The sequence below is a fragment of the Geotrypetes seraphini genome, chromosome 8 (assembly GCF_902459505.1).
Source record: "Geotrypetes seraphini chromosome 8, aGeoSer1.1, whole genome shotgun sequence".
Taxonomy (NCBI): Eukaryota; Metazoa; Chordata; class Amphibia; order Gymnophiona; family Dermophiidae; genus Geotrypetes; species Geotrypetes seraphini.
The window spans coordinates 1,330,922-1,351,146 of NC_047091.1; the positions used below are offsets into that span (position 1 = coordinate 1,330,922).

Consider the following 20,225-nt stretch of genomic DNA (forward strand, 5'->3'; position numbering starts at 1 on the left):
ACATAAGAGAAGTGAAAAGACAGTGGTCTAAGCTGAAAGGAGCAATAAAAATGGCTAGGGACCTTTATGTGAAGAAAATCAATAAAAACAAGAGAAATAGGAAGCCGATATGGTTCTCCATACTAGTGGTGGAGAAAATAAAGGCGAAAGAGTTGGCGTTGTGCAGAAAGGACTACAAGATGTCATGGTACATAAATTTTGACTAATCACTTATGTACATGATATGTGTGATTTTATGCTGTTGGAATTGTTTGAATTTGTTAATAAAAACTAAAAATAAATGAATAAATAAAATTAGATGGTTGAGGAAGATCGCTGTTTTGTTATTTTGGACTAGGCATAACAATATTACCCATATTTTGCGGAAGAGATCCTTCTGCCAACAGTCTAGTAATAAATTCAGCTAACCATAATAGAGTATTATTTGAAAGAGAAACAAAAAGAGATGAAGGGCATATGTCCAGTGCACAATTTTTAGAAAAAAGCTTTTTTAATAATGGTATTAAGTTTTCCATATTGATATTCTTAAAAGTATCCCTTGACTTCTTCCCCTCCCGCAAGATAGGCCATGTTCTTACCCTGCTGTCTTCATTTGGCACCAGAGCAGCAGTGCATCCTTGGCTGACTTCTTTTCTTTGTTGTCCTCAGTTTCCACACTTATGTCCTGGATCTAAGTAAGGAATAGGCACAAGTGTAGCATCAGTGAATATACATTATGGGACAGAGCACTGTGTTTTTGCCAATTTAATTTCATGTAATTTAGTCCTGTATTTCTTACACTGTGTTAAGGTTCAGAACATTACGTGCACAACCTCTGATAACTATTCAGCCAATATTCAACGGGCAGGGGATCAGTGATTTTGTTTTTTAAAGCTAACTACTGCCAGCTGAATAAGGCCTTGATATTTAATCAAGCACCTCTGTGGGTGTCAGCACTTACAACCTGAGCTCTGGAAAGACTCTGGCAATATCCGGAATGAAGCTGGGTAGGTATAATATTCAGTCTGCTACCCAGATAGCTAACTGAGTAACAGACTGAATATACAAGCGATGGAGGTTGAAGGGAAGTGATGGAGGGTCTTAATTGGAAGATAGTTCTAGATTGGACCCCACTTCTTTTTGTCAACAGAGTCTAGAAGCAATCCTGGACATTGTTTAACAGTGAATATCTGTGCCTTTTTCAATTTATATCAGCCTAGGAAAGCATGTTATTATTTGAATGATGCCTAAATTAGAACTAATATATTATAATAGCCCGATATTGTTTATGAAGCTGTCAGTATGATATACACCATGAATCCCACAACGGCATTTAATAAACTTTAAAATAAATAACTTACAAGTGAAATTTTATAGATAGTAGATTGTTTATTAGCTCTACGGTCTTCAGTTCCAGCCAACCACCAGCCAAACTATTTGAAGGCTTACTTTGTTTTTAGGCTTTTATTCATCATCAGACCTTAATTTTGTTTAAAGTGCTTTGTACAATTCATTAGTGCTTGAATTCAAAGAATTCATTTATCATTTTTGGAAACCATTTATCTATGAAAGTTCAAAACTTATGTACTTAGCTTTAGCTATTTCTTCATTCTTTATGTGTTTGACCTTAGGGTTCAACAAGTTTGCCTGAAGGCCTTTTCAAGAACGAGTCCCCTCTTTTGTTTTGCTCTGCAACATCCCGATATTCAATCTTCTATGCACAGAGAGGGGCCTAAGGCCCTGATTGACTCAGATGCCAAAGGCCCCTCCCCTTAGGTGGGGGCCTTAGGCATCTGAACCAATCAGAGCCTTATGCTCTTCCCTCTGTATTGCAGAATACATGGGGAGGAGTGTAAGGCCCTGATTGGCTTGACTGAGTAGAGGTGAGCCTTTGGTGGCAGTAGGGAGTGGGCATCCGTCCTGCCATATTTTTCTCGCACGAGGGTGGCCATCATCAGCTGGGGGGGGGAGGCTTTTTTTTAAAAAATGGGACAGATATTCTACACTTGTAACACACACAAAATATCAATGCCATTAAAAAAATTGAAAAAAACCTCAATCGCTAAACTCTAGCTTTTTTTATACATAGCCAATCGCTTGGCTAGTTTGCATGGGGTTTCAGCTAATTTGAATGGCCGGATCATTACCCCCTGAATTACGCGATGAAAATTCTCTAGAAAAATTTAAAGGCAAACTTAAAACATTCCTTTTCAAAGATGCCTTTAATCTCTAAAACCTTTCTCGCTTTCTCCTTCACTTAATCATTAAGAGACCTCCTCGCTTTGACTCTCAGATGAGATTACCCAATTTGTACTTCCCCTCCTTGGATTGCTTCCTACCTTTAATCCACTTAGTCCTGTCTGTCTCATGTTTGTCACCCTCTTTAATTATTTTATTATGTAAAACCGCTTAGAAGTACGAGAGGCGGTATATCAAATTTTTAAGCAACTTGAGCCCTTTTGTGCATCAGGTCAGCAAATATGATCAAAGCTAAAGCTGTCAAAACAGGTTTTAGTGACAATAGCTGGCTTTAGTGCATCTGGGCCCTAGTTCTTAGTGGAGAGCATGAATTGGTGAGGGAGGAAATTGTGCTGGGGCCACTTAATAACAGTGATCATTACATGATCAGATTTGTTTACACAGGAAATCTAATACAGCAACACTTAACTTTAAAAAAGACGACTATGATAACATGAGAAGAATGGTAAAAAAGAAACTTTGAGGTACAGCTGCAAAGATCAAAAATTACATCAGGCAAGGATGTTATTTAAAACTACCATCCTAGAAGCCAAGATTAGATATATTTCATGCATTAAAACAGGAGAAAAGAAGACCAAATAGCAGCCAGCGTGAAGGAAACTATTAGATCTAAAAAAGAATCCTTCAGAAAATAATTGCAAACAGCACAAGGAATGTCAAGTCAAATGCAAGAAGCTAATAAGGAAGGTGAAGATTGCGCTGGAAGCAAAAACACACAGTAAAAGCTTTTTTAGGTGTATATTAAAAGCAAGAAACCAGGAAGAGACTTGGTTGGACTGCTAGACAACCGAGGGATTAAAGGGGCTTTCAGGGAAGACAAGGCCATTGCAGAGATTAAATGAATTCTTTGCTTTGGTCTTTACTCAGGAAGACGTCGGGGAGTTTACCAGTGCCAGAAAGGGTATTCAATTCTGATGAATCAGTGAAGCTCATACAAATTTCTTTAACACTGGATGATACAATGGGTCAATTTGACAAATTGAACAGTAGCAAATTGCCTGGACTGGACGGTATACATCCCAGAGTGCTGACAGAATTGAAAAATGAACTTGCAAAGCTATTGTTAGTAATTTGTAATTTTTCTTTAAATTCCAGCATAATACCAGAAGGATGGAGGGTGGCCAACATGACGTTGATTTTTAAAAGAGTTCCCGAGGTGATCTGGAAAATTATAGACTGGTGAGTCTGATGTTGGTGCCGGGCAAAATGGTAGAGACTATTATTATAAAGAACAAAATGACAGAACATATACGTAAGCATGGATTAATGAGAAAAAGCCTACATAGATTTAGTCAAGGGAAATCTTGCTTCATTAATCTACTGCATTTCTTTGAAGGGGCGAATATACATGTGGATAAAGGTGAACCAGTTGATACTGTGTATTTGGATTTTCAAAAGGCATTTGACAAAGTACCTCATGAAAGACTTCTGATGATATTAGAAAATTATGGGATAGGGGGTAATGTCCTATTATGGATTAAAAACTGGTTGAAAGACAGAAAACAGAGAGTAGGTTTAAACATCAAGTTGACAAAGTGGTCCGCAAGTTTTTTTTTTTATGCTGTGGAAACTGCGTTCACTCAGATCCTATTTTGACGCCCCTGCGTTTAGAACTTTGGTTCAGTCTCTGGTGCTGAGCCAGCTTGACTACTGCAATAAATTCTACCTTGTGGGATTCAAAAAGAACATCTTAAGACTGCGGGGGTTAGGTGCAGAGCCGGCCCACGAATAGGGAAAATCATGAATAATTTTTTGGGCCCGCTCTGACCCACCTCCACCTCTCTATCTGGTGGTCTAGTGGTGACGCGGGGAAGGAGCAATCTTTGTACTACAAAGGGAACTCACGGCAGCCATTTTGATGATGGCTCTGCACGGGACAGGAGCATAGGAAGATCGCTCCTGCCTCACGTCACTGCTAGACCACCAGGCAAGGTCCGGGGAGGTTCAGGCAGCCTGCAAAAACAAGAAAATAAAAAATTGCGAATAACCGAATTCACGAGTAGGGAACCCGTGAATCCAGAGGGAGAGCTGTATATACAACATATTACTCCATTGTACCGCAGGTTACATTAGCTCGCTGTGGAAGCGAGCATTGTTTTCAAACTAGGTTGTTTGTACTATAAAGTCGTTACTGGTCAGGCACCACAATACCTGACAGATTTATTTGTTTTTTCATCTCAGAAACACTTGAGAAAAACTCATGCATTGTTTGCCTTTGCACCAGTTAATGGCTGTAAATATAAAAAATTTCACGAGTGACAACTCTTTTTTCAAGCTGCCATGCGCGATAGTGATTTCAGGCATTTGTGCTCCTTGTCTCTCACTTACCTTCAGTTTAGAAGGCAATTGAAGACCCATCTCTTTAACAAATACATAGGCAATTAGATCTCTTCATTCAGATTATTTCTGTATCCTTATTACTCTTTTGTGAACCGCATAGAACTATTTGGTTATGCGGTCTAGAAATTGATTTATTGTATTGTAAATGGTCAATATTCACAATGGAGAAGAGTAAATAGTGGGGTTTCCCAGGGATCTGTGCTGGAACCGCTGCTTTTTAACATATTTGTTGTCAATGATCTAAAGATGGGAATAACAAGTGAGATAATTAAATTTGCTGATGACACAAAGTCAGATGTCATTTAATGTGAGCAAGTGCAAAGTGATGCATGTGGGAAAGAGAAACCCCAACGATAGCAACATGATGCAGTGACTGCCCAGGAAAAGGATCTAGGTGTCATTGTTGAAGATACGTCGAACCCCTCAGCTCAATGAGCGGCAGAGGCTAAGAAAGCAAATAGAAAGTTAGGAATTATCAGGAAATGAATGGAAAACAAAGATGAAAATGTTATAATGCCCTTGTATCGCTCTATGACAGACATGTCAAACTCTGGCCCACGGGTTACTGAACTTTGGCCCGGTCCGCCGGTACAAGCGCCGCATCATTTGTAGATTCATGCCACATCGCCTATAGGTTCATGTGGCCTACAGAGGATCGCTGGTCGGCAGTAGCGATCCTAGCAGGCCGCCGTAGCCTCAGCTGCACTTTCCCTCTGGCACGGACCTGCCCCTCTCACGTATGGGACTGCGCCAAAGAGAACGTGCAGCTGAGGCTACGGCGGCCTGCTAGGATCGCTACAGCCGACCAGCGATCCTCTGCAGGCCGCGTGAACCTACAGATGATGCGGCGTAGACCTGAAGCTGACGAAAGGTATTTTGGGGCTGGTATTCTTAGGAAGTTATAATTTAGTCAGGCAAAAATCAAAACAAAATTATATATAAATATTCAATATAAAAGCGTTAGAGATATCATATTAAATAAGCTTGACATAAGCACAAGTTTTTTCATCATTTACCCCAAAGTAAGTGAATAATTTTGCAATATTAAATAATGAACTTATCTGAGCTCAGTTAACAATCCTGATCCTGGTGTTTCAGAAACAGCAAAGCTTTGTCTTTTTTATTTTTTTTTGTTTGTATCACAGAGCTGAGATGGGGTTGGAGAGGTTGTAACCCTAGACTTCTACTAAGATTAAGGGGGCCTTTTATTAAGGTGCTCATTTACAAAGTAACATAGTAGATGACGGCAGATAAAGACCTGAATAGTCCATCCAGTCTGTCCAACCTTATTCAATTTAAATGTCTCGCCTCCTAATTACAACACATAGTGCATACTAAATCGGTTAACGTACCTTAATAAAAGAACCCCTAAGTATCTTTAAAAAAAAATTCAGCCCACGACTTAAGCCTTTTTTTCAGATTTTGGCCCTTTATGTGATTGAGTTTGACACCCCTGCTCTATGGTATGGCTGCAACTTGAATACTGTGTGCAGTTCTGGTCGCCATATCTCAAAAAAGATATAGCGGAATTAGAAATGGTACAGAGAAGGGCAACGAAAATGATAAAAGGTTTGGGGTGATTTCCCTATGAGGAGAGGCTAAAGCAGCTAGGGCTCTTCAGCTTGGAGAAGAGACGGCTCAGGGATGATATGATAGAGTTTAAGTTTCAAGTTTCAAGTTTATTAAATTTTTGATTGATCGCTTTGTCATATTTTCAAAGCGATGAACATTAATACAAAGTAATAAGAGTGGATACAAAATTACCTTATTAAAACAAAATAAAATTAAAATTACATATAATCTAAAACATTAATTATCGATATACTATATACATACTTGACATGACATGAATAAAAGGGAAAAGGGATAAGAAATACAAAATTCAATAAAAAGAGAGGTAGGGTCAAAACATGAGGTTGGGAATTAAGATTAATGCATCATTGTGTTCTTATTTATAAGTACTTAATCGAAAGCGTCTTTATAAAGGAACGTTTTTAGGTTGATCTTAAATTTATCAATATCTTGTTCATTTCTTAAATAGATTGGCAAGGAATTCCATATTTGTGGCGCTGTAACTGAAAAAATGAATTGTCTTCTTGTATTTATAATTTTAAGAGAAGGAACTGTAAGTAAATGTTGTTCGTTGGATCTTAATGATCTATTAGTGGAGTAGGGAATTAGAGTTCTATAGATAAAGGCCGGAGTTTTATAAAGCATTGCTTTAAAAGTGAGCAGACATATTTTATAAGTTATTCTGTGCGATACTGGAAGCCAGTGGGCATTTTTGAGAAGTGGCGTTACATGATCAAATTTTTTCTTTTTTGTTATTAATTTGATGGCGGTGTTTTGAATTATTTGTAATCTTCTTATTTCTTTTTGTGTAATCCCTTGAAAGAGGGCATTGCAATAATCAATTTTGGAAATTATTAAAGAGTGCACCAAGATATTTAATGATTTAGAAGAAAGATATTGCGAGAGAGAACGTATTTGACGAAGTCTATAAAATGAAGATTTAATGATATTGCTTATATGTTCATGGAAGGTTAATTTGCTATCAAATGTCACTCCTAGAATTTTAATACTGTCAACTATTTGAAGAGGAATGTTTTTTATAATAATAGGAGTAATAATTTTAGAAGTTTCTTTCCAAGGAAAAAGTAATGTTTTTGTTTTTTCAATATTGAGGGCCAACCTATTTCTATCTAACCATTGATGAATTTGTTCAAGTTTATTATTTATTGATGTAATGTCTGAAGTACTGTTGGGATCTAATGGATGCAGAAGTTGAATATCATCCGCATATGCGTAAACATGAAATCCTATTGATTGACAAACTGTCATCAATGGTGCCAAAAAAATATTGAAAAGTAAAGGGGATAAGATAGATCCTTGAGGAATACCATGAGAAGATTGTGAGGTTTTAGAATTTGTATTATTAAATGTAACTGTGGATGTGCGATCTGTGAAATAAGATATGAACCATGATAATACTTGATCAGTAATACCAATTGTTTGAAGTCTGTCTAATAGAATATGATGGTCAATGGTGTCGAAAGCAGCAGAAAGATCAATAGATATTAATAAAACTGATTGATGATGATCCAAGAAGTAGTGAATCGACGAAGTCATTCCTATTAACGAATATTCTGTATTGTGGTATTGTCGGAATCCTGTCTGGTTTGGATGAAGGACGTTAGTTTTCTCAATAAATTCTGCAACCTGATTAAACACAATTTTTTCCGTCAATTTTGCCAAAAAAGGAAGATTAGCTATTGGCCTATAATTTGAAACATTTTCTGAACTCATCTTATGATCTTTAATAATTGGGCGAATAATGGAAGATTTCCAAGATTTAGGAATAATGCTTTGTGTAAGACTTTCGTTTATTAATTGTAGAACAAAAGGACCAAAAAAGTCAAAGAATTTTTTTAGAATAAATGGAGGATATGAATCTGCATTTGAACTTTTAATATTAATGAGTTTTATTATAGTTTCCAATTCCGTAAGATTAGGCAGATTGAAATTTGAACATGTTCAATACGGCAAATTTGTGATTATATGATCTTGTTCGATATTAGAGTGTTGTTTCGTCAAAGATTTTCTAATATTTATAATTTTTTCAATGAAATAATCTGAAAGGGCTTGAGCTGTTGGTAAAGAGCTAAGAGCTTGTGTTTGCTGTTTTTTTGTATTTGTTAAAGAATTTAGTAATGCATAAAGTGTTGCTGGATTTTTAGCTTTTTGTATTTTTTCTGAATAAAATTTTTCTTTTGCGTGGTTAATTTTTAATTTATATATTTTTGAGTGTTCTTTATATATTTGAGTATTTTCGTGTGTTTTATTTTTTCTCCATTTTCGTTCAATAGATCTAAGTTGTTTTTTCATAAGTGCTAAATCTGCTGTATACCATGGATTTTTTGTTCGTTTTGAAGAAAATGTTTTAGATTGTAGTGGAGCAAGCTCATCAAGTAATGTGTTTATAGAAGTAGTCCATTTTGTTAATAGAATTTCAATATCAGTATTTATTGTATCAGAGAAATCTAACTTAAAGGATGCCAGAATTGATTCTGTTGTAAGATTACTGAAATCTCTAATATTAAGTTTCCGGGACTCGCAATGATCTGTGCTGTGTGAAAGAGATAATGATATTGAAATTAAAAAATGATCTGACCATGGAACTGGGTGTAATGGATTTACAATGTACTTTGAAGTCATTGAAATGGGAATTATAGCCATATCCAATATATGACCAGCTTGATGGGTTGGTTGTGTCATTAGAGGATATAAGTCTAAATCTTTAATTAGAGAAAGCATGGATTTAGTATAGTTGTTGGTAGGATCATCAAAATGAATATTAAAATCTCCTAAAATTAATGGATTTAGTGTTGATGAGCCAAAGTCAAAGAGAAGAGTTTGTAAATGGTTAAGAGTATCATTATTAATTGGGGGTGGTACATACAATAAGAAAATATCGGTTTTTGGTTTTGTATGAATAGAAAATTGTATGTATTCAATATGTGTGTTTATTGAAAAGTCAATTTTAGTTAATGAAAGGGAATTTTGATAAATAGTTGCTAAACCTCCACCTTTTTTATTGTACCGATGATTAAATATAAAGGAAAAACCAGGAGGACAAGCATAACTGAGGTATGCTTCCTCCCCTTCTACAAGCCATGTTTCGATTAGACATAAAACGTCAAAAGAATTATGTATAATAAGATCTTTTAAAAGATGATACTTTGATTTTATGGAACGTATATTAATTAAACCTATCTTAAGTTGTTTAGTTTCCACATCAAAGGGTGATGATTTTATTGTAGTGGAGTTTACTTGATGAGAGATTAGAGAGGGTGTTTGTTGAGAATATAAGGGAATTTCTCTACGTTCAGGGTAGCGAGGAATATTTAATTTGTTTTTTAATTTTGTTGATCTATTTCCCCAAATTACCGGGATAGATGCAGTAGGATGGTTTTGAAAAGTGGAAGAAGAATTTTCCATTATATATTTATAATGTAATGTCATATGAGTTTGAGTAACGTTTTGTGAATAGGAATTAAGACAATTGTTTAAGAATAATAGTAGAATTAGATAAAGTATATATGATATATGAATTGAGTGCTGCAACTGAGGGTGGAAAGGGTAGATGTGAATCGCTTGTTCACTCTTTCCAAAAATACTAGGACCTAGGGGGCATGTGATGAAGTTACTATGTAGTAGATTTAAAACAAGCTTGAGGAATGGTCTAAAATTTGGCAGCTAATATTTAATGCAAAGAAATTGCAAGGTCATTCATTTGGTCTACAAAAACCTGAGGAAGCAGTACAGTTTAGGGGGTGAAGAACTTTTGTGCACAGAAGAGGAGTGGGATTTGGATGTGATAGTATGTGATGATCTTATGGTGGCCACACAGATTGAAAAGGAGAAGGTGAAAGCTAGAAGGATGTTTGGGTGCATAGGGAGAAGAATGGCCAGTAGGAAAAAGGAGGTATTGATAACCCTGTATAAGACTCTGATGAGGCATCATTTAGAACAGTGGTCTCAAACTTAAACCCTTTGCAGGGCCATATTTTGGATTTGTAGGTACTTGGAGGGCCTCAGAAAAAAAGAGTTAATGTTTTATTAAAGAAATGACAATTTTGCATGAGGTAAAACTCTTTCTAGTTTATAAATCTTTCCTTTTGGCTAAGCCTTAATAATAATATTGTCATTTATAGCTAAAGAGACATATGATCAAGAAACTGTTTTATTTTACTTTTGTGACTATGATAAACATACCGAGGGCCTCAAAATAGTACCTGGTGGGCCGCATGTGGCCCCCAGGCCACAATTTTGAGACCACCAATTTAGAATATTGTGTACAATTCTGGAGATTGAGGTAAACATCCGAAATACAGTACATTCTTTTTAAAAGATAAAGATGGGAAAGGCTAAAATATAAGGTTATGTGTATTTGTCTTCCAGATTTCTCAATCCACTGTTTAGTATCTTTAGATTTCACTAGTAAGCATTTTCAAAAAGAAAAGATTTAAGTTCTGTTTAAATTGTTAAGAACATAACATAAGAACCTAAGAATAGCCTTACTGGGTCAGACCAATGGTTCATCAAGCCCAGTAGCCCGTTCTCACGGTGGCCAATCCAGGTCACTAGTACCTGGCCAAAACCCAAGTTGTAGCACTATTCCATACTACCGATACAGGGCAAGCAGTGTTCCAAATTAGCTACTATCTTAATTTTTTTGGCAAAGAATTCCAAAGAGTAGGACCTCGAACAAAAAATGAAGACTTACGTATATGCTCAGGAACCACTTCCCTTTATGATGGAATCACTAATTGATTCTGATTTTAAGATCTAAACATCCGATGTGATTAGAATAAAGATTTTGGTAAATAAAGTGGTTCTTTAGTCATCAAAATTTTAAAAAACAAAAAAAAGAATTTTATATATGATTCTTTGAGGAATTGGTAACCAGTGTGCTTGTTTAAGCAAGGAAGTAACAAACAGGGGAGGCAGCAGAAGCACGGCCCATCATTTGAAGGCTTGAATGCTGTTCCCGGGGGTGAAACTTCACTCTCAGCCAGCAGACCCTGGACCCCAGAGAGTGGTCTCTGTCTCTAAAGGCACTTTCCCTCATAGTCCAGCTTGGGGCAAACTGAGCATGGATCTCATGGCCACAGCCAAGAATGTGTTTCTACAATCACAGAGTCAAGCAGGGAAGCACAGGAATTGGGAATCCTAACAGAACCCAGATTACCAATCTGACCTTAACTGTTAGCGAATCCTTTATACAGTAAAGGACAAATGTAAAATTCAGAGGAAGACTACTGCCAGAAATGTTCATTCTAATAAAATGCTTCAACCAATAAATGTGTTTTCAACAACTTTTTAAATGATTCATATTACTATATGACCTTAAAGAGCCTGGAAGAGCATTCCATAACTGAGGACCAGCAACAGAAATAGCTGTAGATCAGTGGTTTCAAACTCGCGGCCCGCCAGGTACTATTTTGAGGCCCTTGGTATTATAAAGAATGACTCTATGGAAAACCTGTGCCTCAAGTGTCCAGCGGTCGTGTCCTGGAACATTACCTGCCCCACTGCTGTAACCTCACGCAAGTGCTTTCCTTCGTCTGTACGCGATTGTCCTCTCCACTCCACCTCACAATTGAACGTAAGGTAACCACTGGAGGCAGTGCAGCTTGTGCGTGTGTCCGGTGCTGGAGGACACTTAAGGCACAAGTTTTCCATAAAGAATCAATCATCCTTTATAATACTGAGGGCCTCAAAATAGTTGGTCCAAAATCTTGTCTCTTGCAGCTGATACTTTGATAGTTTTTCACTTTCTGCATGTTGCACTGCTTTCTGCTGTGTATAGCTAAAATTATCAGAAGCAATTAAGGAAAGATCTATAAACTAATTTCAGATAATCCACATTTTGGATCATGCAAAGTTGTCATTTCTTTAATAAGACATTAACTATTTTTTTCTGCAGCCCTCCAAGTACCTACAAATCCAAAATGTGGCCCTGCAAAGGGTTTGAGTTTGAGACCGCTGCTGTAGACCATGTTTTCATGTGACGAACATTATTCACTGATTCAAAAATTAGTTTAATTGCTGTATCTGATCTCAAAGATTGAGTTGGCATTTATTTCTTTAAAATTTGAGTCAGATACCAGGGTGCCTCGCCATAAACCACTTGATAAATATTGTCAAAACTTTATATTCAGTTCTACAAGAGACTGGCAACCAGTGTAGTTGTTTCAATACAGGAGAAATCTATTCATATCGTGATACTTCAGCAATCATTCTAGCCTCTCTATTTTGAATTTAGCAAAGCTTTTGACAAAGTTCCACACAGGTGTCTAATAAATAAACTGAATGCCCTTAGGATGGCCCCAAAGTGAGGGACTAGGCCAGGAACTGGTTGAGTGGAAGGTTACAGAGGGTAGTGGTCAGTGGAAATCGCTCTGAGGAAAGGGATGTTACAAGTAGTGTGCCTCAAGGTTTGGATCTTGGGCCTGTTCTTTTAACATTTTTGTAAACGATATTGCTGAAGGTCTGTCTTGTAAGATTTGCGTCATTGCTGATGACACCAAAATCTGCAGTAGAGTAGACACACCTGATGGTGTGGAAAACATGAGAAAGGACCTAGTGAAGCTTGAGAAATAGCCTGAAATTTAGCAGCTAAAATTTAATGCTAAGAAATGCAAAGTCATGCATTTGGGCTGCAAAACCTGAGGGAATGGTGCAGTTTACATTACATTAATGACTTCTATTCCGCCCGTATCTTGCAGTTCTGGGTGGATTACAAAAGAAACAGCTGGACATTTCCAGGAGGATTACAAGAAGATTGGAGAATTACAATTTAGGGTTTAGGATGCAGAAAAGATGACTGGGCTATTCCAGTAGGTTTACAATTTGGGGAGCTGTACAAACAGTGAATATACAATTTGAGAAGCAGTAGACATGCTTGAGGCTTTGAAGAGAAAGAATAACTGGAGAAGAGGAGAGGTTAGGGGGAAATACACGGAGGGTAAAACCAGGGTTAGAGTTAAGACATCTGGATAGATATTTTGAATAGCAAGGTTTTGATTTCTTTTCGAAAAGATTTGAGGTCGCTTGTTAATATCAGCAAGTTAGAGATGGTATGGTCAAGTTTCGCTGCTTGCGTCGCTAGTAGGCTGTCAAATATCTTCTTGCGCTGAGTGCTTTTGAGTGGGGGGGTAAGTAACTGGGGTCTGGGTTCTTTTTTGTTTAGTTGTGAGGTTTTGGTTCAGGCGGTTGTTTAGGTAAATGGGGCTGTGCCGTTTATTGCTTTGCATAATAGACAGTATAATTTGAATTGAATTCGTGCTTGTATTGGTAACCAGTGTGAGTCTAGGTAGGCTGTGGTGATGTGGTCAAATTTACTAAGCGAGTAGATCAATCTGAGTGCAGTGTTTTGGACTGTCTATAGTTGTTTTATCATGGTTGCAGGGCATGGTAGACAGAGGATGTTGCAGTAGTCCAAGAGGAGTGGGACTTGGGTATAGTATATGATGATCTTAAAGTGGCCAAACAAGTTGAAAAGATGACAGCAAACGCAAGAAGAATGCATGGGTAGTTTGGAAGAGGAATGGCCAGTAGGATAAAGGAGGTATTGATGCCCCTGTATAAGACTCTGATGAGACCTTATTTAGAATATTGTATATAATTTGGGATGCCACACCTTATGTGTGCCCTGTTCCAGTATTCAGATGGGCCCCACATAAGATAGGTGGCTGAATTCAGGACAGCTTTTCAGCTATCCTAAATTCACCCGCTTAGCTTATGTGGGCCCTAGATCAATATTGCCAAAACCTGCATAAGCCCAGGTCCTCCCCAGCACTGCCCCCTGGCCTGCCCATGATCAGACCACTTTTCTGGGCAGCCCCAGAAAAGTGGTCTGATCATGGGCAGGCCAGGGGGCAGTGCTGGGGAGGACCTGGGGCTTATGCAGGCTCTGGCAATATTGATCCAGGGCCCACATAAGCTAAGAGCTGATATTCAGCGACACTACCCAGCTTAGTGCCGCTACATATCGGCGGTTGGGCAGCCATAAGTGATTTAAGCAGGCTAGAGCCTCTGTGGCTCACTTAAATTACTATGAATATCAGCCCCATGGTATACAACAGGATCCAAAGTAGAGAATGAAATAGGAAATGCCATTTATGATTTTTCTGATGATAAAGTAAGGCAAACTAGTCTGCTCTTCAACTTCCCATCCAACCCACATCTTACCTGAAAGCGCAGAATGATGGTCCAGATAAGGCCAAGGGTCAACCGGTGATTTCCATCCACGATGTCATGGGACCCCATGTTCTCCAGATGCACCTTCTGCTCTTTCAGGAATTGCAGGGCCTTGTCCACATTCTCCAAGCAGTGAATGCGCATCCGACCTTTAGTGGGCTTGGGCTATGGATAAAAGCATAGACATATTAACATTTGGGGGAAGATGATGCTGAGGGAGGGATTGGGGGGAGGACAGATGTCAAGAATAGTGATTTTGAAAAGCTGCTTCCACCCACATCTGGGAAAAAGCTGAATGCTTTTTTTTTTTATTAAAACATTTCTTTTAATATTTACAAAACATAATAAAAATCTCAGAAATGATATATCAATTCACAAAAAATGTAAACAAATTAGAAATCTTTATTTGCTCTAGAAGAAGCCCACATTTTCAGAAGTGCTCCCTGTTCCACACACAGGACCCAAGAGACTGGCAGAGCTTCAGTGTCTCAATGCATGGATGAGGCAATGGTACAAGGAGGAGGGTTTTAGATTTCTTAGGAACTGGGTGACATACTGGAGAAGGGGGAACCTATTCTGCAAAGATGGGCTCCATCTTAACCAGGGTAGAATCAGGCTGCTGGCATCAACATTTAAAAAGGAGATAGAGCAGCTTTTAAACTATGAACTGGGAGAAGGCTGACAGTTGCTCAAAAGCACATGGTTTGGAACAAGGTATCTTTAAAAGATATCATCATAAAAGGGAAGACAAAGAATCCTGCTAGCGAGATTGCAATAAAAGCCACGATAGATTAGGTTTTTCTTAAATGCAGAGCAGGCTGATTTTAAAGATTACAAATTATCCATGCAAAATGCTGAGCAAATTGTAAATAGATATAATAAATATTCTTTGAAATGTCTGTATGCAAGTGCCAGAAGCCTAAGAAACAAGATGGGAGAGTTAAAATATATTGCACTAAATGAAAAGATAGATATAATAGGCATTTCTGAGACCAGGTGGACAATGTCATACCGGGGTACAAACTATATCACTTGAATCGAATGGACTGAAAATTCTATGGGTGCAGAAACACACCTTGGAATCCTTATGGGTAGAAATTCCATGTGTAAAGGGAAAAAGACTAGTGATAGTAGATTCACTAGAGGTAGGTCTTGTCAGAGTGGTCTTGAATCCGCCAGACCAGGATGAATAGACTGATTCTGAAATGTTATCAGAAATTAGGTAGGCTAACAGACTGGATAATACAATAATAATGTGTGATTTCCAATATCCCGATACTGATTGGGTAAATGGAACATTAGGGCATGCTAGGGAGATAGACAATCTGTCGATCAAATCAGGAAAGATTTCGGAAAACTGGAAAGTGGCGAATGTTACGCTGCTCTTCAAGAAATGTTTGAGGGGAGATCCGGGAAACTACAGACCAGTGAGTCTGACTTCGGTACCAGGAAAGATGGTAGAGGCGATGATAAGGGACCGCATCATCGATCACCTTGACGGACACAAACTGATGAGGACCAGCCAGCACGGCTTCAGCAAAGGAAGATCTTGCTTGACAAACTTACTGCACTTCTTTGAGAGAGTAAATAGGCAGATAAACAAGGGTGACTCAGTCGGCATCGTATATCTAGATTTTCGGAAGGCGTTCGACAAGGTCCCGCATGTATGTCTACTTTGAAAAATTGTGAGCCATGGAATCAAGGGTAATATACTCACATGGATTAAAAACTGGTTGGCGGATAAGAAACAGAGAGTGGAGGTAAATGGACAATACTAGAACTGGAAAAGCGTTATGAGTGGAGTGCCGCAAGGTTCGGTATTTGGGCCTGTGTGCTTCAACATATTTATAAACGACCTAGAAATTGGCACAAGTGAGGTGATTAAATTTGCGGATGATACAAAGTTATTCAGAGTAGTGAGGACACAGAAGGATTGCAAAGACCTGCAACGAGACATAAACACACTTGAGAAATGGGCTGTGAAATGACAAATGAGGTTCAACGTGGATATGTGCAAGGTGATGCATGTCGGTAACAAAAATCATATGCACGAATACAGAATGTCCGGTGCTACACTTGGAGGGAGCCCCCAGGAAAGAGACTTGGGAGTACTTGTAGACAAGTCAATGAAACCGTCCACACAATGCGCGGTGGTGGCGAAAAGGGCGAACAGAATGCTAGGAATGATTGAGAAGGGGATCACAAACAGGTTATCATGCCATTGTACTGGGCCATGGTACGCCCCCACCTGGAATATTGCATCCAACACTGGTCGCCATACATGATAAAGGACATAATCTATTCTAAAGGGTCCAGAGAAGAGCGACAAAAATGGTTAAGAGACTGGAGGAGTTGCCGTACAATGAGAGGCCAGAGAAACTGGGCCTCTTCTCCCTTGAAAAGAGGAGACTGAGAGGGGATATGATCAAAACATTCAAGATATTGAAGGGAATCGACTTAGTAGAGAAAGAGATTGTTCACCCTCTCCAAGGTGAAAAGAATGATAGGGCACTCGCTAAAGTTAAAAGGGAATAGATTCCGTAGAAACGTAAGGAAGTTCTTCTTCACCCAAAGTATGGTAGAAATCTGGAACGCTCTTCCAGAGGCTGTTATAGGGGAAAGCACCCTTCAGGGATTCAAGAAAAGGTTGGATAAGTTCCTGCTGGAACAGAACATACGCAGGTAAGGCTAGACTCAAATAGGGCATTGGTCTTTGACCTAAGGGCCGCCACGTGAGCGGACTGCTGGGCACGATGGACCACTGGTCTGACCCACCAGCGGCAAATCTTATGTTCTTAATAAAGCAAAAATAAAAACCTTATTGACTAATTTAGCGAAATGCACTGGAGACGTCCAAAGCCCACCTATGTCCCGTCCACCTAACACATCTATCTGCTGCCCAAACCACTCTCAAAAGTAGACCTGTTTTTAATTCGCCTACCATATAGGCTTTAGATGGACACACTAGGGCTCAGTGATATGTAAATCAGTCAACAGATGTCCACATCGAAGCCTCTCCTATGCCACGCTCACGCCTAGTTCCTCAGGTGCAGCTTTTTTCAATGGGCGTCCACAAAATTGTGGACACGTCTAAGAATTAACGTCCATATCCTTTGGACATCCAAGTGCCAATTATCGCTTGTTAAGACCTTTAAATTGCTTATTAACCACTTTGTTTGGATGCCTAAGTCCCATCTAAAGTTAGGCGGGACTTAGGCATCCTTTACAGAATCAGGGACTAATTGTCTATATTTTTGTTTTTCTTTCCTCAGTTCATCAGTAAACCAGGAGTCAACCTTTCTAGATCTTATAGATTTTTCTTTCACAGGAGCTAAATCATCCAGTGTGCGTCTGGTCCCAGAGATTAAGCATTTTTGGAGGATTTGTCATAGAACAATCCAAAAATGGTATAATTTTGTTCCAAAAATATAGTATGATTTATCTTCCTTCTCAATTTAATAATTTTTCATTGATTGTTTTGAGTAGCATAACCCATGTATAAATGCAAATTAAAAGCTAATAAATAATTGTTTTAAGCACAAGAATTTTGTTATAGTACATGCATGTGTGAACTGCCATGACCATCATGAACTATTTTAAAGTTATAGTACTGACTGAAGGATCTTATTAGCACTTATTTAGAAGTCTTAAAAGCCTTTTGGCTTGATATTTCTATTGGCTAAAAATTTGTGCACATCTAGACTTATATTTGTGGAATGAAATACAGTTAGTTTTAAATGGTCTTTGTTACCTCATCCAGTACATTCAACTCACCAGCTGTTCATTAGACAGCACCTCCAATAGGCGAATTAGCATGCGTCCATCTCGAAGGTCATTGTAGAGGTCAGTAATTCGGCAGGTAACCCGAGATAGGTGAGAGTTCACCCATTTTGTGAAAGTCTTCTTCTGCACAGCCTCACGCTCATCTGAGGAGAAAGGGAAGAAGGGATTCCTATCAGAGAACAGCCAGTAAAAAGGTGCATGGCACGGTTAGGACAATTACTTCATTATAAGTATACAACAGGATAGTGTGCTTGATAAATCTTCAATCTGTCCCAGTATAGCAATGCTTATATTCTTATGTATCTTGTCAGTCCTTATTATCGAATGCTGCACTGGTTGCCAGTAGAAGCACAAGTAATATTTAAGTTCTCTTGTATTTGTTTTAAGTTGGTTTGGGGACTGGCCCCTACCTACCTGTTATCTCATTTCGTGCTATTCAACCCTACCAGGATAACCGGGAATTGCAATTTATTTACCTATCCTAGGATCACTGGCTGTAGATACAGGTCTTTTTTGGATAGGATGCTAGCATTCCAAGCAAGTAAACAACAGTCCTGGTTGGACAATTATATTAACGGAACCATGCAATCTTATAGCGCATTTCGAAAAGGGATTAAGACTACTATTTGATAAATTCATTTCTTAACTGAAGTTTTATTTTTAACAATAATTTTAAACTGTCTATACTTTAGATAACATGTACTTTTATTCTTAATACTTTGTACTTCGCTGATTGTCCAGTTTCTCTTCTGTGTAAACCGAAGTCGTTTGATTGTTGGCGGTATAGAAGAGTAAAGTTATGTTATGTTATATTGTATCTTCTGCTGATCCCAAAAATTCTCACATTCCAAATATGGATACCTGTCACAAATGCAGCCATTCACAATACTGTACACAGATACTAGATGCACCAAAATGTTTCCTATCACAATCATTTGTCAGAGAGAGCAGTATGAGAGCCACAGACACAGCAAGGACTGTTACTAATATTCATAGCCGATACTTCTGTGATGGTATCTTATTCACAAGCATAGGTCTAAAGCAGTGGTCTCAAACTCAAACCCTTTGCAGGGCCACGTTTTGGATTTGTAGGTGCTTGGAGGGCCGCAGAAAAAATAGTTAATGTCTTATTTTAAAAAATGACAATTTTGCATGAGGGAAAGTAGAGATGGTACCGAGAATTATGTGAGTGCTGCCAATATTCAATGCTGGTGCCCACATAGCAAACTGGGCATATAGGACCGCATAACATTGCTCAGTTAGCTATGTGGGTACCAGTACCAAATATCAACCAGAACCTCCATAGTGTCAGTGGTGACTTGATGCTCATCACCCTTCTCTTCCATCCCACTGATCAGCCTGAGAAACCCCCTCCTGCCCTTGTCCCAGAGGCCCTGCCCAAGGGCTACCTATCATCCCTGGTGGTTTACTGGACCATGGGGCAGGAGTGAACCCCATTCACTCCTGATCTTCACTGTTCTTGTATGAAAATGACTGCTGCAACCTCTAGTGATAATCCTGCAATATTAGTTAGTACCACTAGAGGTCAGAGCTACCAAGGATGATAGGTAGGCTTGGGAGGGGGGTGTCTAAAGCTGTTACCGACTCGATGCACAAAATGACCCACCACATGTTTTTCCCTTCCATAGCTCATTTTCCGATCTGGCCATGCAAATTAGCTAAAACCCCATGTAAAATAGCCAAGCAATTGATGCACTAACACACAGGTGTCGAAGTCGGTCCTCGAGGGCCGCAATCCAGTCGGGTTTTCAGAATTTCCCCAATGAATATGCATTGAAAGCAGTGCATGCACATAGATCTCATGCATATTCATTGGGAAAATCTTGAAAACCCGACTGGATTGCGGCCCTCGAGGACCGACTTCGACACCCCTGCACTAACATCACTTGGCTATTTTGCATGGGGTTTAGCTATCATAAAAACTGTTTTAGACATTGTGGGGCCCAGGGCAGAAATAAAGAAGGGGGCCCCTTCCCCCTCTCGTGATCTTTCCATCATTACTACCACACACACATAATACAACTTTAGTTTAATTCTTTATAGTGGGGGTGGGGGGGAAGGCAACATCCATGTCAACA

At 38.7% G+C, this 20,225-nt stretch overlaps 1 protein-coding gene across 4 annotated transcripts in view; it reads right to left on the reverse strand.

Moving 5' to 3' along the window:
- Positions 1–20,225, reverse strand: part of SPTBN2 (spectrin beta, non-erythrocytic 2) — a 293,681-nt gene that overhangs the window by 220,013 nt on the left and 53,443 nt on the right. For all 4 annotated transcript variants that reach the window (XR_004540403.1, XM_033955666.1, XM_033955664.1 and 1 more), the window contains 3 exons: positions 18,118–18,269; positions 14,335–14,508; positions 579–670 (listed from right to left, as the gene is read on the reverse strand). Coding sequence is in view for 3 of the 4 variants with exons in the window: in XM_033955666.1 (XP_033811557.1) it covers positions 579–670; positions 14,335–14,508; positions 18,118–18,269 (418 nt within the window). In the remaining variant the exon portion in view is untranslated. The remainder of the gene's footprint in view (positions 1–578; positions 671–14,334; positions 14,509–18,117; positions 18,270–20,225) is intronic.